The sequence below is a fragment of the Carcharhinus amblyrhynchos genome, chromosome X, assembly GCF_965287045.1.
Source record: "Carcharhinus amblyrhynchos chromosome X, sCarAmb.v2.hapA, whole genome shotgun sequence".
NCBI classification, from domain to species: Eukaryota; Metazoa; Chordata; class Chondrichthyes; order Carcharhiniformes; family Carcharhinidae; genus Carcharhinus; species Carcharhinus amblyrhynchos.
In genome coordinates, this window is record NC_137359.1 from 6,470,897 (window position 1) to 6,494,825 (window position 23,929).

General features: G+C 45.2%; 1 protein-coding gene across 1 annotated transcript in view; it reads right to left on the bottom strand.

Moving 5' to 3' along the window:
* The window catches only part of pou6f1 (POU class 6 homeobox 1), a 129,243-nt gene that overhangs the window by 82,845 nt on the left and 22,469 nt on the right, over positions 1-23,929 (bottom strand). Inside the window, exons 2-3 of the mRNA XM_080217969.1 lie at positions 22,018-22,080; positions 7,740-7,947 (exon numbers count right to left, since the gene is read on the bottom strand). Coding sequence (XP_080074095.1) covers positions 7,740-7,947; positions 22,018-22,071 — 262 coding nt within the window. The 5' untranslated portion in view covers positions 22,072-22,080. The remainder of the gene's footprint in view (positions 1-7,739; positions 7,948-22,017; positions 22,081-23,929) is intronic.

Genomic DNA, 23,929 nt, shown 5'->3' on the forward strand with positions numbered 1-23,929 from the left:
TTGAATGGCGGGGCAGGCTCGAAGGGCTAGATGGCCTACTCCTGCTCCTATTTCTTATGTTCTTATGTTTGGAGCGCTTTGATTCATGGCCATTTTTGGGCCTTGGTAAAGTGGCCATCTGCGGATCGCATTAATTGCCTCACGCCCAACTTTACAAAGCTTTTGCACGCAAAAATGGAAGCTATGTAATGGTAAAATCGGGCCTCATATCTCCAGTTTAAAATTATGCGCTGCTTACAGCACTGGAAGTGCTCATTTGGCCTTTCATATCTGCTGCCCTCTGCAAGAGCAACTCAGTGAAGCCCACTCCCCCAACCTTTCCCCATATCCCTGCAAACTGCTCCTTTACATTTCCATTCAAAAGTCTCAACTGCCCCTGCCTCCACCACACTCTCAGACAGTACATTCCAGATCCTAACCACTCACTGTGTGAATCTGTCTCCACCACACTCTCAGACAGTATATTCCAGATCTTAACAAATCACAGTGTAAATCTGTCTCCACCACACCATGAGAGAGTACAGGTGGGATTTTACAGCCTCGCTCGAGTGAGTCCGGAAATTCCCGCCTGAGATCAATGGAGATTCCCCCAATTCCGTGGCGGATGAGTTTGTAGAGTTCCAGCCTACATTCCAGATCCTAACCACTTTTGGTAGTTTCAAAATCAGTAGTTTTAGTGTGACAATCATTTTGTTGTCTGAATTCATATGTCACTTTGCATTTTGTGCAAAATTGACAAATACCATTTTAAAAAAACTAAATTTACATTATTGGAAATCATCCAGATTAGTTAAATAGCCTTAACTGTGTAATATTTAAAGAATAATATTTCATTAATAGATGTGATAGGAAGCCTGTATGGGAATATAACGTCTAACACAAGAAGTTTGTTACTTTTATAATCACAAGCACATTACATGATCAGTACCTATTATTAATACGGATTCTTCAAATGGCTTGATAATTGTAAGATGCTCCCATCCCAGACAGGCCAAAAAAAGATAATATGAATGTGTCAGACCTTTCATTAACCTTGACTGAAGGAATAAACAGGTTTATTTAAAGGTATATAAAAACGGTCTTGAGAAGTCATACTGAAGGAAGTATTGTTTTCACTTTACCCATTTTTTTAAATTATTGGTTCATGGGATGGAGGTATCGCTGGCTGGGCCAGCATTTATTGCCCATCCTAGTGCCCTTAAACTGAGTGTCTCGCTCGGCCATTTCAGAGGGCAGTTGAGAATCAACCACATTGCTGCGGCTCTGGCTTCACCCAGACTGTGTAAGGATAGCTGATTTTCTTCTCTAAAGGACATTAGTGACATTTTTTCTGACATTCGATAATGGTTCCATGGTTATTGTCGCAAGCAAACGCCAGTTTCCTGTCACCAACACCCTTTATTCTGCATCAAAAGAAAGGGTCGCTCCCACAGCTTACAGTCAGGCAGTCTTTACCTTGCGATTTCCAACTCCAGTCAGGGCTTGAAAACCCCCATTGGCTGCTTCCCACTGGGTGAGCCACCACGCGCTCAATAAGGCAGCTCATACTCCATGAAGCATACGGGGAGATCTACTGATGATCTCCCATGGTCTTTGTGATCATCATAACATCCCTCCCCTACTTGGTCTATATCTCTCCCAGCACCCCACTGCGAGGAGGTCCTTTCTGCTGCTTGGAACTTGAGCAGACGTCCTAATCAGGTCTTAAACACTTCAGTTCAGCCTCTTCTTAATAAGAGGGATTTCTTCAGGCAGATGTCCTTGGATCTCACCATGTAAGATCATGTACCTAATTTTGGATGAGGTTGGGTCTTTGTGGGTCCAGGCTTTAATCTGCCTTGCTGACACAGACAAACTCTCTAAAGAAGTTCAATCATCACAACCTCTTCCAATGCTGAAAAAAGAGCAGGCTTGTGGGCAACAGGAGACAACTCAGCGCATCAGCATCAGCTACCTAGATCCAGGGCAGTGTTCCAGAAGATATTTGTAGAAGACCAATAACAAGGCCCAGAATTGTATCCAAATGAAAGCAGTGGCGGGGGGGTGGAATTGTCTTGTCTTCGTTGAAGAGGCCCAATAAGGGTTTATGGTCAGTAATAATAAATATCTTTTACCGTACACCTATGGAATTAACTTCTTCACATCAAATATGACTCTCAATGTGAGAATACTGTTGCTCTGCATCCGAAAGGGTGCCGGAGGTGTCTACGACTGGCTTTTCCTTCCTGTCTTTCTAGCGATGTGACAGCACCACACCAATACCATAGGGGAAAGCATCACAGGTTAAAAGAAGTTCTCTCTTAGGGTCAAAATGCGTTAAATGACAGTAACTGACATTTAACCTTAGAAAAAGCTTCTACCTGTGGAGCTTCGTAGGACCATCTCAGATATTTTTGTAGTAGCGCATGCAAGGGGACCAGCATGGAAGCCAAACCCAGAATACATTTTCCATAATAATCAACTAATCCCAGGAAAGATTTTAACTCCATGGTGTTCCTCGAGGTTGGTGCCTCCTTGATGGCCTTTACCTTACTCTCTACTGGATGTAACCTCTTGCCATCTACATGGTAGTCTAAATGGGTTACTTCAACTGCTTAGAAAACACATTTCATCCTCTTCAAGTGAACTCCTGCTCTGGAAAATCTCTGTAAGACTTCTCCTAGGTTGGCCAGCTGTTCCTGTTCTGGAATCCCTGTGACCAAGACGTCATCAAAGCATACCGCCACCTTGGGTAGCCCCTGAAGGATGTTCTGAGAGACTTTTTGGAGAATGCCACTTGCTGATGAGCCCCCAGAAGGCAAACATGTGCAATTATAGAATCCCTTATGTTTGTTGATTGCCACATATTGCCATAGTATGAAGTCTGTTAAGTGACACACCTTTTAGAAGTCCATACACACTACACCAACAGCATTTCATCATCAGCCCTGTCTGCTACCTCACCAAAAAACTTAATCAAATTAGTTAAACATGATTTGCCCTTAACTACCAGCACGGAGGCCAGTTCAAGGGAGTACAGCCTCAACAGAGGCTGCACTCCCTCGAGTACAATTGGGAATTTGTTGACTGAGGGAATTCTAAGGGTGGGATTTTACGGCCTCGTTTGGACGAGATTGTAAAATCCCATCCAAGGCCAACGGAGATTTCTATTCTGGGAACCTCGCCCGCTCCGATTCCTGCTCAGGCGAGGTGGTAGGGTTACAGCCTAAGTGTTTTAAGAGTTGATCTCTTTCTAAAATCTACTCAAGTTTTGCATTTACCATTACGCTAAACATTAATTTGTAGTTTATTACAATCTTAGTCTGTGGTAAACAAGCTACCTACTAGTGGCAGCTGCATTGTTTGTTCATTAGGCAGCTCATTACAACTGGTTCTGTAGTCAGCAGCGTCTGACTCAGCTGTTTGGAATTTCAGCTAGTATAAAGAGAGGAGGATTGTGCACATACACTGAGTAAGCAGCACAGAGGCCAGCCTGATGGACTATAGCTTCAACACAGTTTAGTGTAGTTGTTCAGAGTGGTACAAGATGGAAAGTGGTGTTCCACAAGGATCAGTGTTGTTCACAATTTACATTAATCATTCAGATTCTGGAATCAACAATCTCTAATTTTATGGATGACATCAAATTGGTGGGATAGTCAATAACGAGAACTGCAACAAATTACAGGAGGACATTAATAAATCTATAGAATGAGCAAATAATTGGCAAATTAAGTTTAACACAGATATGGTGACGTAGTATATTTTGGTAGGAAGAATGGGAAGGCCACTTATTACTTGGAAGATGCAAATCTAGGTCAGGCAAAAAAAATCTTGCAGTACAAATACATCAATCACTAAGAGCTGTGCCACAATTTAACAAGGTCATAAAAAGCAACCAAACACTAGGTTTTATTTCTAGACGAATAGAATTGAAAAGTGGGAAAGCTATGCTAAATCTGTATCAAATCTGGGTTAGACCACATGCAGGGCCGAACATTTGTTTCCAAGTCAGGAGCGCAGGGTCAAGAAAATGCTCAACTCCACAAAACCAGCTCAGGAGAAGATGCTCTGAATCTTCAGATTTTCATTCCAGGGAGCTAGGAATATGATGGTTGTAGGGACAGTAGATTGATGGGGGATAACACTGTTCTCTGTCACAACGAGTGAGAGTCCAGGTGCCTGTGTTGTCTGGGTTCACGACATCAGCTCAGATCTGGAGAGGAACTTGCAGTGGGAGAGGGAGGACGTTCTTGTCGTGGTCCATGTAGTACCAACAACATAAGACAGGGCAAGGAAGGGGGTTCTGCATAGTCAGTACGAGGAGCTTGGCACAAATTAAGAAAGAGCCTCAAAGTTAATAATCTTTGGAATATTATCTGAGCCATGTGCAATTTTGCATAGGGGGTGGGGTGGCTGGGTGGTGGGGGGGGGGGGTGTTGGGTTCACTGTCACACTGCAGTTGGGATTGGTGACAGAAAGAGGGAGGGAAGGGCTGATTGGTGACAGAGGGAGGGAAGGGCTGATTGGCAGGTACTGGGGGATTGGAACTTTGAGGGGTGTGGGGTTTTGTGGTGGTGGTGGTGATGGTGGTCAGGGCTGGCTCAAAACCACCCAGGCAGCTAGCGATCGGAGCATGGGGGAGCTTGGAAGGGTCCCATTGTGGAATCGAGCAGCTGGATCGAGCTAGCCAGCGACCAGGAGGCCAACAGTGCGGGGCTACCGCACATGCACCAATCTCAGCAGTTACAGATCAGCACACATACAGTGACCAGCTCAGCACTACGATACCGACCTCTCCACGAGAAGTGCCCCTGCCCCAATTTCTGGAGTGATTCAAGCTAGGGCACTCTGCAGTGCACAAAGAGTGACTGATACATTTTGAAAATCCCTCTTTAAAAAAAAACAATATTTACTCCAGTTTTTATGTGAATTTGGCACTCAATTTTTTTTGGGAGAATCCTGACCCACTTTTTTTTTTGTTTAAAGCCCATAACTCCCAACATAGTCAGGACATTGCATAAACATCAGTCCCTTAGAAACAGAAACAGGAGAAATTATGGCGAATGATGCAACAGTAGAGACAGTGAACAAGTATTTTGTGTCTGTCTTTACAGTAGAAGTTACCTACCAGAAATAGAGGATAACCTAGGGATTAATAAGAGTGAGAAAATTCAGGTTATTTATATTGGCAGAGAAAAAAATCCCAGAGAAACTCAAGAGACTGAACGTCTACAAGTAGTCAGGTACTGATGGCCTACATCTTAGCATTATTAAATAGCTGCACAGATTGCCAGCTGTGACTCACTAGATTCAGGAACAATTCTAGCAGATTGGAACATTGCTACTCAAGAAAGGACGAAAAGAAAATGAGGAACGGCAGGCCGGTTAGCCTGATGCGATCATTGAGAAAATGGTGGAATCTATTATTCAGGAAACAATAACAATGCACTTAGAAAAGCAGATTATAATTAGATCAATCAACATGGTTTTACTGAAGTGAAATCCTGTTTGACAAATTTACTAGAGTTTTTTGAGGATGTTACTAGTAGAACACATAAGGGGGAACCAGTTAATGTAGTATACTTGGATTTCCAAAAGGCATTCGATAAGATGCCACATAAAAGATTAACGTATAAGACGGGGCTAAAGGAGTCCAGGGTGAGAGAGAGGGAATTGGTTAATAGACAGGAAGTACAAGGTATGGATAAACAAGGCTTTTTCATGTTGGCAGGTTGTGACTAATAGAATGTCACAAGGATCAGTGCTGAGGTCTCAGGTACTTACAATCTATATCAATGACTTAAAAGAAGAAAAGCAGAGCGATGTATCTAACTTTGCAGACAGTACATAGTTAGATGGAAATGCAACTGTGAGGAGATCAGGAAGAGGCTGCAAAGAGTTATATACACTTTAAGTAAGAGGTTAGAAGATGGAAGATAATGGGGAGAAGTGTGAAATTAATCACTTTGGTCATAAGAATAGAAAAGTAGAATATTTTTAAGAGGTGTGAAACCTCTTAAATGCTCAGAGAAACTTAGTGTACTTGTGCAAGGAACAGCAAAAGTCAGTATGCAGGTACAACAAGCAAATAGGAAGGCAAATGGCATACTGGCCTTTATTGCAAGGGGATTGGAGTACACAAATAAAGCAGCCTTGCTACAGCTCTATGGGACTTTAGTGAGACCACTGCTGGGATACAGTGTGAAATTCTGGTCCCCATAGTTTAGGAATGATATACTCGCATTAGAGGTAGCACAACAAAGGTTGGTTCCTGGGGTGAGGGGGCTGTCCTATGACGAGAGTCGGAGTAAATTGGGCCAATGTTCTGTGCAGTTTAGAAGAATGAGAGGGGATCTTATTGAAATATACAACATTCTAACTGGGTTTGACAGGGTGGATACTGAAAGGTTGTTTCTCCTTGGCTGGAAAACCTAGTAAGAAGTCTCACAACACCAAGTTAAAGTCCAACAAGTTTATTTAGAATCATAAGCTTTCAGAGCACTGCTCCTTCCTCAGCTGAGTCAATTGTACATTCACCTGATGAAGGAGCAGTGCTCCAAAGCTTGTGATACCAAATAAACCTGTTGGACTTTAACCTGGTGTTATGAGACTTCTTACTGTGCCCACCTCAGTTCAAGGCTGGCATCAGTTCAAGGCCGGCATCTCCACATCATGGGAATCCAGAACATGGGGACACAGTCTCAGGATAAGGGACCAACCATTTAGAACTGAGATGAGGAGAAATTTCTTCACTCAAAGAGTTGTGAATCTTTGGAATTGTTTCCCCCAGAGCACTGCAGATGCTCCATCACTGAATATATTTAAGGCTGGGGTGGACAGACTTTTTGTCTCTCGGAATCAATGGATATAGAGAAAGTTGAGTTGAGGCCCAAGATCAGCCAAAACCACATTGGATGGTGCGGGTCAGGCGCTATGGGCCGTTTAGCCTAGTCCTTCTCCTATTTCTTGTGTGGTGTTCTTATGTGATACTGATATGCAGGTACGACAGACAAAGCTTTTTCTGAGTCATAATTGCAGCTCAAATTTAACAGACATAGTACAATTCCAGTTGTTCATTCTATGACAAAGGCAATTTATAATTTTATCAATTTTATTGTCTAGGTTCCAAAAAGTCTAACAAAAGGACTCAGTCAGCATTCAGAAAGTGATTACAATCTTTTTAAACAAAGATATATACTTCCATTGATCTGTATGACATATCGCTGAATGACAGATGATAAATATAAGAAACTATCCTTCAAGTGTCCAAAGATGTGTCAGTGAGGTGGATTGGCCATGCTAAATTGTCCCTTAGTGTCCAAAGATGGGCAGGTTAGGTGGATTGGCCATGCTAAATTGTCCCTTAGTGTCCAAAGATGGGCAGGTTAGGTGGATTGGCTGTGCTAAGTTGCTCCTTAGTGTCAGGGGGACTAGCTAGGATAAATGCGCAGGATTATGGGAATAGAGCCTACATGGGATTGTTGTCAGTGCAGACTTGATGGGCCAAATGGCCTCTTCCTGCACTGTAGGGACTCTACGATTCTATGTGACCTCATGAAGAAACAATTTTAATCATTTATTGTCTTGTAATTAACATACGTGGTTAGTAAATTTGACCACTTTCTTTTCATTAAGTAGGTCCCACTGCGTTCTCAAAAATGGAACAGAAACATTGTTGGGATTCTCATGAGGTTAACAGAAATGCTGCTTGTGAACGCATACAGGCCAGGAGTGTTCAAAAATTAAATCCTGCTCACCAGTAGGCTTGTGGCAGTGGTTCTGTTGCACAGAACCTCTGGGAACTTTTGGTGCCTCAGTGGAAATGTTGCTTTCATTGTTTCGCTCAACCACCACTGCTGTAGGGAGAACAATTCCTTGAGATTCCATATCACCTCCTGCTTTGGATGAGATATCCACTTTCCTTGACGGAACTTTGCTGATTTCTTGCCCAGTCATCACTGTGGCCTGCCAATACATTAATTAAGAATCAAATGTAAAAGCTGCATCTTGTCCTTCAGTTATGGTCCTATGCCTAATAGTTCAGTTTTTAATTTCCAGGGCTGGTATTGAGATCTGAAGTAGAGACCTGGATTCTCTGTGGGTCCAAAAATAGTTTATTTTTAAAAACCTAACGATGCAAGATTTAACATTTGGCCTATGATGTAGCCATAATAGTGGCAGCAGATCCCCCCCCTTCCCCCTCACTGATCTCAGGCAGAGTGGCAGCGGACCCCCCCCTTCCCCCTCGCTGATCACAGGCAGAGTGGCAGCGGAGCCCCCCCTTTCCCCTCACTGATCACAGGCAGGATGGTAGCAGACACCCCCCCCTTTCCCTCCGACGGATCTCAGGCAGAGAGATCCACCCTCCCCCCTCCAGATATCAGGCGGGGTGATCCCCCTCACCCCCACCCCGGACCCTCCTGCACAAGGTCCCCATCTCCTCCAGACTCAGACTGCTGTGTGACACCTCCCTCTCTCTCCCCTGTCCCCAATCATTGTGGCACTGGTCCCCCCACCAGCCCCTTCTCCCCATCAGCACACCTGCAAGTGCTCACTTACCTTCCCCTCAATGCTAACAAGCAAACCGCATGGAACTTGCTCGAAAGCTCTCCCAAACTGCTTGCAGCTGATTTGCCCTAACCAGGGGCAGCTCCATTAAATACTCTAAAATGGACAGGCAGTGCAGGACAAAATGTGCGCACGACCAGCCCTCCCCGATTCTCTGACGGTGACTTGAGGAGGATGATGGATGCAGCAGAGGCGAGGTGGGACACCCTCTTCACACACACACACACACCCCCACCCCCCCGAGGACGCAGACCCAGAGGGGCTGATGGAAATGTGGCCTGGGAGGCAGTCACCGCCTCGGTCAGTGCCAAGGCACTGCCCCCCCCCCGAACTGGGATCAGTGCCGGAGAAAGGTCAATGACCTCATCCGAGGGTGAGTGCTGAACCCCAGCTTGTATCTTCCCCCAAATCTCCCCCCAGATCCCCAGCACGCTTCCAGCTCCTGCCCCTCAAGCACCTCCTTCCTATTCCCCCCAAATGAGCCCCACTGCCCTTTAAGGGCCACCACCTAATACTCTGCAGAAGTCATGCCATTTCTTTCATGGCTCCTTCTGTCTCCGCAGGAGAAGACCGACCATAGCATCCATGAGAGGGCAGAGACAGGGGGTGGATGGTCAGACCTCCAGGTCCTCACCCGCTTTGGAGGAGCGGGTGCTGCAGCTGTCCAGGGAAGGGGAGATGGGAGATACAGGCTGTCAGTAACAGCATGGTCAGACTGCCATCCAGACAGGAGCACCTGTCATTCCTTCACTCACTTTGAGGCAACTTCTCTGGGGCACGAGTTTCGGGTGCAAGGTTTAAAGGAGATGTACGAGGCACGTTTATTTATACAGAGAGGGTAGTGGGTGCCTGGAACTCGCTGCCGGGGGAGATCATGGAGGCAGATACAATAGTGATCCTGTCTTCACAGTTATGATGGGAATAGAGGGATATGGTCCCCAGAAGGGTAGGGGGTTACAAATCAGATGGTTAGTCTGGTCACTACAGGCTTGGAGGGTCGAAGGGCTTGTTCCTGAAATGTAATTTTCTTGGTGCTTTGTTCTATATTCAATGGAGAAATGTGAATCACGCATTTGGCGTCCTGGATTCCTCTCCCTTCCTTGCCCTTAACCTTGTGTCCTGTGTTACAGGGACAGATCCGGAAGCCCTGGGACCTTCTGGCATCATGGCCCCCACTGCGGCTACTGCCCATCTGGCTCCAGACAGCTCGGACGAGTCCTCAGAAGTCCCTTCACCCACATCATCCGAGGCTGACACCGTTTTGGCATCAGCTTCCACCTCACATCTCACCATCCAGATACTGACCTGTCGGTGGGTCCAGTTAATGGTGAGGCTTCTGGGTCACTCTCTGGTGAGCACGACACATCTGCTGATGTACACTGGGTGGAGGAGGGAATGAATGTCTGAGGCCTCTGGCATGCGGGGTCCTGTCAGAGACGAGGACTCAGCTGGCCTCAGGCTACATACTGGGCCTCTGAGATCACTTCTCCTTCAGCTGCTGAAGATGCAGCAACAGAGCCAGGGAATGCAGGAGGGGCTGACGGCCACACTGGACCCACTGTGAGGCTGTTGGGAGGAATCCCAAAGCTTTCAGGCAGACCAGCCTGTCTTGCCTGGTTTCCAGGCCAATACTGCAAGGTGGCATTTGCAGTGGAAAGCCCGGGGTAGGGAATCCTCACCATGAGTGGCAGGCTCCAAGTGATGGCCGAGTCACAGCGGGCCACAGCTGAGGAACTGAACAGGCTTCTCGAGATTCTGCGGCCCATAGCCGTGAGTGGCCCATAGCTGAACCTGGGACCTTGATGCCGTGACGCAGCAGTGCTAACCACTGTGCCACCATGCAGTCCACACCGCCCCCCCCCCGCACCCCCACCACCCTCTGCAGATAGCTAATGCCGATGCATTGAGTCGTCCGCCATTGACCAGATGTCCAGCTCCACCTCCAGCTGTGGAACAGGTTGTGATGATGCTGAAATTTTTTAAACACTTTGCCGGTGTGTGCAAGGCAAATCAAGAACTCGACACAAAAGGAGCCAGCCCTGTGTAAATCAAAACAGAATTCTGCATGGAGAAATTCAGAAGACAGCCCTCAGGTGAAGTGAAACATTACTGGACAAAGCAAAAGTGTTGAAGATGGCTTCATCCTCTGGGATTCCCGTGTCGTTGTCCAATCCTCCTACAGCGTAGCCACCCTGGGATTTCAAAGGTGAAAATGCCAGCCAGGACCTATGTGTGATGGCTCAGCCTTGATGCAGACATTACTGACGTGGTTTGACAGTGTGAGTCATGCCAAGAGAATCAAATCCTGCCTCCCTCAGCCTCCCTACATCCCGAGCAAGCCCTGGGTGCGAGTACATAGGGACTCTACATTCCTGATCATGCTCAATGCACATTCTGAATGGATAGAGATACATCGGGTGAGCTCTGCCACTTGCCAGGCTACCACTGAGAATCTACCACAAGGTTTCTGCACGTACGAGATACCTGAAATCCTGCTCTCTGACAATGGCACTGCTGTTACAAGCACCGAGTTTCAGACCTTCACGCTTTCCAATGGAATCAAACACATTGGGGCAGCACCCTATCACCCAGCATCGAATGGGTTAGCTGAATGAGCTCGGCATGAAGAAACAACCTGCAGCATCCATAGAGACCAATCTGACACCATTTTTAATCTGACTACAGGGCTAGCCCTCACACAATGACAGGAGTTGCGGTATCGGACAAGATTGAGCTTACTTTTCCCAAACCTGGAGGGGAAGGAGCACTCCCAACAAGAGACCCAGGAGACAACACACGATTCTGTAAGGACAGACAGAGTATTATTATTATTAAACTAGAAAGAGTGCGGAAAAGATTTACTAAGACACTACTGGGGTTTGATGGTTTGAGTTATAAGGAGACGCTGGACAGACTGGGACTTTTTCCCCTGGAGTGTAGGAGGCTGAGGGGTGATCTTATAGAGGTCTATAAAATAATGAGGGGCACAGATAAGGTAGATAGTCAACACCTTTTCCCAAAAGTAGGGGAGTCTAAAACTAGAGGGCATAGGTTTAAGATGAGAGGGGAGAGATACAAAAGGGTCCAAAGAGGCAATTTTTTCACACAGAGGGTGGTGAGTGTCTGGAACAAGCTGCCAGAGGTAGTAATAGAGGCAGGTACAATTTTGTCCTTTAAAAATCGTTTAGACAGTTACATGGGTACGATGGGTATAGAGGGATATTGGCCAAACGTGGGCAATTGGTACTAGCTTAGGGGTTTAAAGAAAAAAAGGGTGACATGGACAAGTTGGGCCGAAGGACCTGTTTCCGTGCTGTAAATGTCTATGACTCTATTCACAACCAGTGACCCAGTCCATGGGGACTGGGACAGCCCCAGTTGGGTCCACAGGATCATAATGGAAAAAGCAGGGCCCGTGTCTTATAAGGTTCAAGTGCAGGGCAAAATTGTCAGGAGGCACCTGGTCCATCTCAGGGGTAGGGAGCCCATGCCAGTGTAGGCCTCATTAGCAGTGGGGTTGACCACTGCCAGTGTCGAGTCTTGAATGGAAGTTGACCCCACACCTGCCCTCCCAGTTGATGAGGACACGGATTCCTAAAGTAGAAGTAGAAGAAACAGGCGGCCCTATCGAAGTGAGACCTCAGGAAGAACCAGAGTTGGTGGCTTTATGGAAGTGAAAGTCTCCGATCCAGTCCTGCCTCACATCAATCCTGGTGGAGAAGACTAGCCCACTCTCATGGCACCACACCTCTCCCGCACCCCACAGCAGAAGTACACAGGACTTGAGGAGAGAGGGATGTTGTGTGGGCCACAGGGGATCATCAATAGATCTCCCCACAGGCCTCATTGAATATGAGCTCCCCTTTTAGGCAAATGGGGGCTCACCCAATAGGGTGGGGGATGGGGAGGGTTTAAAATCAGCTGGCTTTGATTTGATTTATTATTGTCTCATGTATTAGTATACAGTGAAAAGTATTGTTTCTTGCACACCACACAGACAAAGCATACCATTCATAGAGTACAACAAAGAACAAAACAGCCCGGGAAACAGGTCCTTCGGCCCAACGAGCCCGCGCCGCCATTTTAACATTATGAGTCCCCTCTCCACCCACGACCCTTGTCTATGCTTATGGCATTCCACATCGAGGGAAGGCTAATTTAGGGACAATTTGTTACACCAATCAGCCTAATAGCACATCTTTGGGGTGTGGGAGGAAACCGGAGCACCCGGAGAAAACCCACGCAAGCACGGGGAGAATGAGCAAACTCCCGCAGACACTGGCCCAAATCCATGTATCTGCACAGCAAACAGTGACAGTCACTGAGCTGTCGTGTTGCCCAGCATCTGGTCCAGTTTAAGCGTTCACTAACGACGTGAAGTACTAGGCTATTGTCTAAACAACCAAGAGCAGCCCTCGTACGACCCATCGCGTGTATGCCCCTTGTTGGACAACAAGGTGGACCGAAGCACCTGTGGATTAAAAAAGAAAAACATCAATATCATCCACATCCTTATACGCACATTCAAGGGAATCCCCAAGTGAAACAAGTGAGCCAGAAAATATGTTGGAAGGTCCATAGGAATCAATTGATTCCCCAGGGCTCCTGAACCTTATTTAAAACAGTCTCCTCTCCATCCCGCTCATGTGCCTAAGTAACTCTTAAACAACTCCAGCGTGCCTGCCTCCACCACCTTGCTTGGCAGAGCATTCCATACCCCCACTACCTTCTGTGTGAAAAACCTCCCTCTAACATCCGAATTATACCTCCACCCCCTCACCCTAAGCCCGTGGCCCCTCGTAATGTGCGTTTCCAACCTAGGAAAAAGCTTACCACTGTTTACTCTATCTATACCCTTCATGATCTTATATACCTCTATTAGATCTCTCTTCAGTCTCCGTCTTTCAAGGGAAAACGGCCCCAATTTGCCCAATCTTTCCTCATACCCCAGTCCTTCCATACCAGGCAGCATCCTGGTAAACCTCCTCTGCACTCTCTCCAGGGTCTCGTCTTTCCAGTAGTAAGGCAACTAGAACTGGACGCAGTACTCCAAATGTGGCCTAACCAACTTTCTATACAACTGCAACATTAGACTGCAGCTCTTATACTCTATACCCCTTCCTATAAAGACTAACATATCATAAGCTTTCTTCACAACCTTCTCCACTTGTACTGCCACCTTCAAAGACTTGTGCACTTGCACCCCCAGGTCCCTCTGCGTTTCTATACTCTTTATAGGTCTACCCTTTATCATATAACTCCCCCTTACATTATTTCTGCCAAAATGCATCACCTCCATTGGATGTATCTCCATACATTGGAGAGAAGGAAAGGAGACAGCGCAGAATGTAGTGTTACAGTCATAGCTAGGGTGTAGAGAAAGATCAGCTTAATATTTGATTTGATTTATTATTGTCACATCTATTGGAATACAGTGAAAAATATTGTTTCTTACGTGCTATACAGACAAAGCATACCATTCATAGAGTACTTCAGAGAGAAAGAAAGGAGAGAGCGCAGAATGTAGTGTTACGGTCACAGCTAGGGTGTAAAGAAAGATCAGCTTAATATTTGATTTGATTTATTATTGTCTCATGTATTAGTATACAGTGAAAAGTATTGTTTCTTGCACGCTATACAGGGAAGGTCAGCAGTCGATAGACTCAGGATCGATCTGCACTCTGTAGCCACTGAATGGTGCTCACTATAAATAAATGGCTGATTGGTATTGGAAGACTGGCCTCAGTCTTCTGTCTGAACTGTATTCCTCTGTGACTGGATGCAACTGTCCAGAAACTTTCCCCCCACTGCCCTTTTTCCATGTGTCAGTGTACACAAGAACATAAGAATATAAGAAATAGGAGCAGGAGTAGGCCATCTAGCCCTTCGAGCCTGCCCCGCCATTCAATAAGATCATGGCTGATCTGTCGTGGCTCAGTTCCACATTCCCGCCCTCTCCCCATAACCCTTAATCCCCTCTCTTATCAAAAACCCATCAACCCGCGTCTTAAAAATATTTAGCGAGGCAGCCTCCACCACTTCAACGGGCAGAGAATTCTAGAGATTCACCACCCTTTGAGTGAAGAAGTTCCTCCTCAACTCCGTTCTAAACCGCCCCCCTTTTATCTTGAGGCTGTGCCCCCCCAGTCCTACTGTCTTTTTTGAGCAGGAAGAGTCTCTCCACCTCTATCCTATCCATCCCATTCATCATCTTATACGTCTCAATGAGATCTCCCCTCATTCTTCAGTGTAGCATAAGGGTCAAGTAGTTACAGGGTTAATGTGCTACTGAGAAAAGTACTGCCCATACAGTGATATAAGAGAGCATAAGACCCACACCCAGGGTCAGTCTGCTGTGGGACAGAGCTGTGTGTACCAGCCAGAATGGAGACAGCTTGTACCCTTTACTCTATATTTGTAAATAGTTCCAAAAGTCAAAAACTTACAGTTAGTCTATGTATGACTACAAAGACTTGTTCAGACCTACCTACCTACCGAATTGTAACCAACACCCTACAACAATCAGAGACTATGCAACTCACATTGCAGCTCAATGACTCTGAGCTGGAGAGATCTCCCACATACGTTTGCTCACAAGGGTCGTGCCATCTACAAATTCCCAATTTCTGCAGTCTAAGCACATAACCCGTTGATACCATATCTCTTTGTTCAACAATTTTTTTGGTTATCATGTAGTTTAACTAGTTAAACTAAAAAATTAATATGCTACATATTTTACTGGTCCTAGTTTACTGAAAGAAAGAAACTTTAAAACTCACCAACCAATCACCTTACCTGCTTCGCTAATTAATGCAGATTCAGAAGAGGAGCATTATTCTGTTTGAGTCCAAAACAGACTTCTACACATCCCCGAAGAAATATCCTGACACATAGAAGTGGCAGCACGGCACTCAGTGGTTGTCACTGCTGCCTTACAGCGCCAGAGACCCAGGTTCAATTCCGGCCTCAAGTGACTGTGTGGAGATTGCACGTTTTCCCCGAGTCTGCATGGGTTTCCTCGAGGTGTTCCAGTTTCCTCCCACAGTCCAAAGATGTGCGGGTTCGGTGGATTGACCATGCTAAGTTGACCCCACTGTCAGGGGGATCAGCAGGATAAATATGTGGGGTTACGAGAATAGGGCCTGGGTGGGATCGTGGTCGGTGCAGACTTGATAAGCCGAATGGTCTCCTTCTCTAGTGTATAGATTCTGAGTGCATTATAGCATGAACATTTTCACCAACCCAGTGAATCTGCCATTGCTTCACAAAACCCCTGGTTCGCTGTACCTGCAGTGGGCTGTACTTCATTTCAGCTCCTGAATAATACTTTGTCAAATTGAAATTAAGCTTTTAAATTAAAACAGCTTGGATCCTTTCCAACAACAAGTTTTCCTGCCCATACTCTTGCATCAAATGAATACAAGCTCTGCATGTTCAAATAAATTAAATTAAATGTATAAAAATACTTTCAGTCTTTAACCTGTTAAATTTGAACGCACACTAAAACATGTTATATTGCAGGCTAAGTGCACCAAACCATTTGGTGCACTTAGCCTGCAATATAACATGTCACATTAATTCCAAAATTACGAGATGTCAAATTATTTGGAGAGAAAGCGAGCTGAATATTTATAATGAAGGAAAAGGACATGCAAAACTTCTGAAATGCTGGACTTCATGCAACAAATTTTGCATGAGCTCAACTCAAGAATTCTTGTCATGCCTTAATGGAACTTGGATGGTACACTGTTATTAGTGAACTGTGCTAATTATACGCCAATTGCATCAGCAAATTAACAACTAGGAAAAATAGTTTCCTTTGCAATATACAAAGTGCAAGTTCTTCATAAAACTCCAATAGAAATTGGAATATCATATTAATGATTTATACTAATTACTAAAAATGTTTAGTTGCAAAACAAAACAGAATAGAATTGAATCCTACAGTGCAGAAGGAGGCCATTCAGCCCAGCGAGTCTGCACCGACCACAATCCCACCCAGGCCCTATTCCTGTAACCCCTCATATTTACCCTGCTAATCCCCCTGACACTAGGGTTAATATAGCATGGCCAATCAACTTAACCCGCACATCTTTGGACTGTGGGAGGAAACCCTCGCAGATATGGGGAGAATATGCAAACTCCACATAGACAGTGACCCAAGGTTGGAATTGAACCCAGGTCGCTGGCACTGTGTGGCAGCAGTGCTGACACTATGCCACTCTAACAGACTTTCTCCTACAATTCTAACATGTCAATTCTGATCTTCATGAAACTTAGGGGTGTAATTGTTATTCATTAGGGAGGATGTATTATGCTAATTGGACCACATTTACAAATGAGGTTAATTACAAATCAACTTCTGTAACACAAAATCTAGAAGCCCTAGCTCGAAGTGTTGACAATAGAGGCATAGTCATATTGGATCTAACATTAGTGAATACAGTAGTAAAACAATTGCTCAATCATTTATGAACCATAGGATAATAAATTAAAGGCTGTAGCAGGGTAGGATGTTAGCTGATTGTGTGGCATTAATGTCCTCAAAGTGCCAGACCCTCTGCCATTTCATTCTGTTATTTTATTCTAGTGAAGTGATAAAGTAGCAACATCAGCCACGTAAGAAGAAGGAATTATTTTGTGGGGGTGGACAGGGGTCAATTTTATCCCTTTCACATTCAGGGTCAGGGTCAGGGTCAGGGTGGGGGGGCAGGGGGGGGCTGGTGTTATAAAAATCAGAAGATTTGCAAAACCCAACTCACAAACATGCCTGTTTCCATTTTAACCACATGCAAGTAACCCACTCTGTGGAGGTCAGTTTGTAATCATATTTAAATGAAGGCCGATTCTCAATGTCTTGGCAATTAATCCAATTTAATATCGTTTCCCAGGGCTTGGGAAGTCTGGCAGCTAAAAGATGGAAGCAACTGCAGCCTGTTGGTAATTGCCGTTTAAGTATTGCTTTTGGATCCAGAACAGCAAGGGTGCTTTCCCTTGTCCCGTTCCCCCACCCCTCAACCCACTAGCAAATCCTTTACTATGATTGGTCACCCAAACAACCCTCCCAAACCAAAACCTGCTACCCTTCCTGGTGGCTGGAAACTGGCCTGTCAAACTGGCTAGTTGCCAAGCACAAAACAGAATTGTAAAAGGCCAATGAGGTTTCATTAAATTTGGCTGGCAAATCACTTCCATTCCCCATTTTCACCCCCTTCCCCAGAAATATTTCGACTTTTGTATTTCCTCTTCACTTAACTGTCCAATTATCTCTTCTGTGATTGCTTACAAACATTAACTGTTAATCCAATAAGTAGCTGTAAAACCCCAAGAATGAACAAACTTAACATTAGCAACATTTGGGTCACAGTTGCTTTTCAAAAGTAGTTTGTATGCCATTATTGTGTGCTGTTGGCACACATATCTGTTTAACAGTTTCTCATTTGGCAATTCACTCGATAAGTTAAACTACATATGAGGAGATGAAAATGAGGAGGCTATACCTGGATAGCGCACAAAAACGCTACCAAGATTCTGTAGACACTTCTGCATTAAATGCTCAAAGTTGCTAAGAGAAGCAAGAAGCAGCTTTGGCCTCAGGACCTCCAGTTCTCTGACAAACATGAGGACAATGGCCTGTTTCAACCAAGAAACTGGATCAAAGACTATCTCACGTCAGACCAACATAAAAAAAAACAAGCACCACTTCAACAGCAAAGATATCAACAGAAATATTACAAATTTAAACTTCCTTTTGCCTTTGTAAGTTTTACTAAAACTTTGTCTAAAAGCTTTTTTTTGAAGTTGCAAGCCCTTTACTGCACAGGCATGTTTTTCAAAAACTGACAGTTCCCAGGATTAAACTGGCACCATTTAAACTTTAAATAAAGGGCTTTCTGTATTACAGAAACTCTCTCTTTCTACTTCTCGTACTTGAAATCTAGATTTCTAGCACATCCAATTCTTCATGGGAGCCAAAACGAGAGCAGGGAAAGTAGGCTAATAGTGGGCATGAAAACATCAATGGTTGACGGCCAGTTTTGTCAGAGAGCTCTTTGTAATAAAGTTGTCAAAAGCAGTGCAATCACTTTCAAATTGGGAATTCAAGACTTTGAGCAAAGCCATGGATAGGACAGAAAATGTGAGACCAGATCACACACAGTCCAAGGGCTATGCAACAAAGAGATTTCAAAGCCTGTATGTCCCCAAATTGGAACACGGGCCTGGGCCTGAATTCTCCTATAACACACGCCTCGCTGCCAATGAAAACTGAGAATTTGGTGCTCAGCCAAATCGCCATTCACTGCCAAAAGAGAAAATGCTGGAAAATCTCAGCAGGTCTGGCATCTGTAAGGAGAGAGAAGAGCCATTGTTTTGAGTCCAGATAACCCTTTGTCAAAGCTAAAAGGCATCATTCTTTTTCACCATTCACAGCAGCGAGACCGGAGAATCCCAGCTGGGGGTGAGGTCAGAGAATTCCAGCCAAGTCCAGGTTTCTTAACTGGATTTCCTGGTTGTGACATCAGACCTTTGAGAAATGAACCAGTGTCTTCAGTCACAAAGGAAACACAAGCTAATTGGGAAGCATAAATGGGCCGAGATTGGGTTTCAGCCAGTGGTCAGAAGAGGCCTCTCAAAAGTTGTTTCCCGTCAGCAGAAAGACAGCAAACGCAGAATCTCTTGGTGAAGCTGTGTTTGTGAAGCTAAAAACTGTGTGAGCTATCCAGACACATTAGAGAGCTGTGAGGGTTTCACCAGACCTGGCCATGCCATGTATTGGGATGTTGCTGAGTGGTCAGGTGAAAGGGAGTCTGGAAAACTACACCACCAGGACTGCCATGACTCAAGTGAAAGAGATTCCACAACAGTGTACCCTTTGGTGAAGATCATATCTGTGGATCTTGGACCGAGTGAACCATTTGTCGGAGGAATAAATCCCATGTGATGAAGAGTGGGGAGATAAAGTTATAAGAGACATTAAGACTGCACGTGATGTGTTCTACCTAAGAAATCTGAAATTTGTCTTCATTGTACAAATTATTTATACTGTAATCTTTGGTTTCTATTGAATATAATTGGACTGTCAGCTCATGTTAAGTAAAGTTCATTTATTAGTCTTAGGTACACTTACCTTCATACTTAAACAAAGTTACTTGAAAATCCTACTTTGAGGGAGAATTTAGCACGGCAATGCACCAAACCAGCACATCTTTCGGACTGTGGGGGGGAAACCAGAGCACCCAGAGGAAACCCACGCAGTCACGGGGAGAACATGCAAATTTCATACAGACAGTGACCCAAGCTGGGTCACTGGCACTGTGAGGCAGCAGTGCTAACCATTGTGCCACTGTTTTGGATTGACTGTTAAAACTTTAAAATAATGATATTTTATCGATCAATTTCTTCCATTGGGGTCATTTGAAAAGTTTTATTCTTTCAGAGGATTGTAACAACTGCAGAAGAAGCTCACTAAGGCCACAGTTGGCTCATGGTCGATACCTTAGCTGGAAATGTTCCTCCTTTTGTAAACTACTCCTGAACTGAGGCTGATTCTCCTTCCTTCCCTTACCGAAAACTAGTTGTAGCATGAAATAAACAGTATCCAAAATTGATTTGCTCCTTCCTCAGTTGTATAATTGGGATAAAGAATAAAGAACAATACAGCACAGGAAACAGGCCCTTCAGCCCTCCAAGCCTGCGCCGCTCACTGGTCCAACTAGACCATTCTTCTGTATCCCTCCATTCCCAGTCTGTTCATGTGGCTATCAAGATAAGTCTTAAACAATCCCAGTGCGTCCGCCTCCACCACCCTGCTTGGCTGTGCATTCCAGACTCCCACCACCCTCTGTGTAAAATAGTCCCTCTGATATCTGAGTTAAACCTCGCCCCCCTCACCTTGAGCCTGTGACCCCTCGTGATCGTCACCTCCAACCTGGGAAAAAGCTTCCTACTGTTCACCCTATCTATGCCCTTCGTAATTTTATACACCTCTATTAGGTCTCCCTTCATTCTCCGTCTTTCCAGGGGGAACAACCCTAGTATACCCAACCTCTCCTCATAGCTAAGACCCTCCATACCAGGCAACATCCTGGTAAACCTTTTCTGTACTGTCTCCAAAGTCTCCACATCCTTCTGATAGTGTGGCAACCAGAACTGGACGCAGTATTCCAAATGTGGCCTAACCAATGTTCTATACAGCTGTAACATCAGACGCCAATTTTCATACTCTATGCCCCGTCCTATAAAGGCAAGCATGCCATATGCCTTCTTCACCATCTTCACCACTTGTGATGCCACCTTCAAGGATCTGTGGACTTGCACACCCAGGTCCCTCTGTGTGTCTATAGTCCTGATGGTTCTGCCATTTATTGTATAGCTCCCCCCCTACACTAGTTCTACCAAAATGCATCACTTGGCATTTATCTGGATTAAATTCCATCTGCCACTTCTCCGCCCAATTTTCCAGCCTATCTATATCCTGCTGTATTCTCTGACAATTTTCATCGCTATCCACAAGTCCAGCCATCTTTGTGTCGTCCGCAAACTTACTGATCACACCAGTTACACCTTCTTCCAAATCATTTATATAAATCACAAATAGCAGAGGTCCCAGTACAGAGCCCTGCGGAACACCACCAGTCACAGACCTCCAGCTGGAAAAGACCCTTCCACTGCTACCCTCTGTCTTCTGTGGCCAAGCCAGTTCTCCACCCATCTAGCCACCTCTCCTTTTACCCCATGAGATTTAACTTTTTGCACCAACCTGCCACAAGGGACTTTGTCAAATGCTTTACTAAAATCCACATAGACGACATCCACGGCCCTTCCCTCGTCAACCGTTTTTGTCACCTCCTCAAAAAAACTCCACCAAATTTGTGAGGCATGACCTCCCTCTTACAAAACCATGCTGTCTATCACTAATGAGATTATTTTGTTCTAAATGTGCATACATCCTATCTCTAAGAATCCTCTCCAACAATTTCCCTACCACAGACGTCAAGCTCACCGGCCTATAATTACCCAGGTTATCCTTGCTACCCTTCCTAAATAATGGTACCACATTCGCTATCCGCCACTCCTCTGGGATCTCACCTGCGTCCAGGATTGGGAACTCATATGAGAAGTCCTGGGTAAGAAGCTTCCACCACTCATTGGGCAGGATTTTACAGCCTCGCTCCACCTGAGACTGGAAAATCCCGCCTGAGGTCAATGGACTTTGCATTATCCAATTCCCGTGGTGGGCATGATGATAGAATTCCGGCAAGTGTCACAGCACATGCCACAACCAAACATCAACATACTCACTTCTTCCCAATTGTGCTCATTAAATAAATGCAATATCAATTAAAAGGTCATTAAATAACCAGGGAAAACAAGTTGTAACAATCTTACTATTTTGTTTAATATTTACTTGTTCTATATTTGAATAGGATGAAATCATAATAAAAGGGAAAAAGAGAAGTGTCATACCTGCTTAGTAATAGCCAAAACGTCATGTTGCTCTGTCAGATTGCCAGTTTCCATCGTACATCACTGAAAAAAAAGTTAATCTGCATTACTGCATAGTGTGGAACAGAATACAAACAATGAATAACGGTTGAAGAATATTACTAACGTAAAATCACTTGGGTTACCCTCTAAGTGCATGGTTTAAAAATAAATGATTTGATTTGATTTATTATTGTCCCATATATTGGGATACAGTGAAAAGTATTGTAAAAGAACATAAGAAATAGGAGCAGGAGTAGGCCATCTAGCCCTTCAAGCCTGCCCCGCCATTCAATAAGATCATGGCTGATCTGACGTGGCTCAGTTCCACTTTCCCGCCCTCTCCCCATAACCCTTAATCCCCTTGCCTATCAAAAACGTATCTACCCGCGTCTTAAGTATATTTAGCGAGGCAGCCTCCACCACTTCAACTGGCAGAGAATTCCAGAGATTCACCACCCTTTGAGTGAAGAAGTTCCTCCTCAACTCCGTTCTAAACTGCCCCCCCCCCCTTTATCTTGAGGCTGTGCCCTCTAGTCCTACTGTCCTTTCTGAGCGGGAAGAGCCTCTCCACCTCTATCCTATCCATCCCATTCATCATCTTATATGTCTCAATGAGATCTCCCCTCATTCTTCTAAACTCTAACGAGTACAAGCCTAGTTTATTCAGCCTTTCCTCATAGTTCAACCCCCTCAACTCCGGTATCAGCCTAGTAAACCTCCTCTGCACTCCCTCCAAGGCCAAAATATCCTTGCGTAAGTGCGGCGACCAAAACTGCACACAGTACTCCAGCTGCGGCCTCACCAGTGCCCTATACAGCCGCAGCAAGACCTCCCTACTTTTATATTCAATCCCCCTCGCTATGAAGGCCAGCATCCCATTCGCCTTCCTGACCACCTGCTGCACCTGCAGGCTGGGTTTTTGCGACTCATGCACAAGGACCCCAAGGTCCCTCTGCACCGTAGCATGCTGCAGTTTTTCGCCGTGTAAGTAATAGTCCTTCCTATCATTATTCCTACCAAAGTGGACAACTTCACACTTGCCAACATTAAATTCCATTTACCAGTTCCTGGCCCATTCGCCCAGCCTATCTAGATCCCTCTGCAGACTTTCCACACCCTCCACACAATTTGCCGTTCCACCAATCTTGGTGTCATCAGCAAATTTCGACACCATACACTCGGTTCCCTCCTCCAGATCATCTATATAAATGGTAAATAGCTGAGGCCCCAGCACCGACCCCTGGGGGCACTCCACTAGTCACCAACCGCCAATCCGAATAGCACCCATTGACCCCCACTCTCTGCCTCCTATTTGACAGCCAATCCCCTATCCACGCTAACACCCTACCCCCAACTCCATGCCCCCTAACCTTCTGTAATAACCTCTTGTGTGGCACCTTATCAAACGCCTTCTGAAAATCAAGAAACACCACATCTACCGGCTCTCCTCTATCCACCGCCCTAGACACATCCTCATAGAATGCCAATAAATTCGTCAGACACGACCTCCCCTTAACGAAACTGTGCTGCATCTGCTCTATCAAACAATTCTCCTCAAGATGCCTCGCTATTTTCTCCCTGATTACGGATTCGAGCATTTTACCTACCACAGACGTCAAACTAACCAGCCTTTAATTCCCTGCCTTTTGCCTGCTACCCTTCTTAAACAACAACGTAACATTAGCCATTTTCCAATCTTCCGGCACTTCCCTGGAATCCAGCGAGGTTTGGAAAATAATCACCAAGGCATCCACTATCACCTCCACCATTTCTTTCAGAACCCTTGGATGCATTCCATCCGGTCCTGGGGACCTGTCCACAATCAGTCCCTCCAGTCTGTCGAGCACTGCCTCTCTAGTAACAATAATGTCATTCAGGCCCTCCAGTCCTA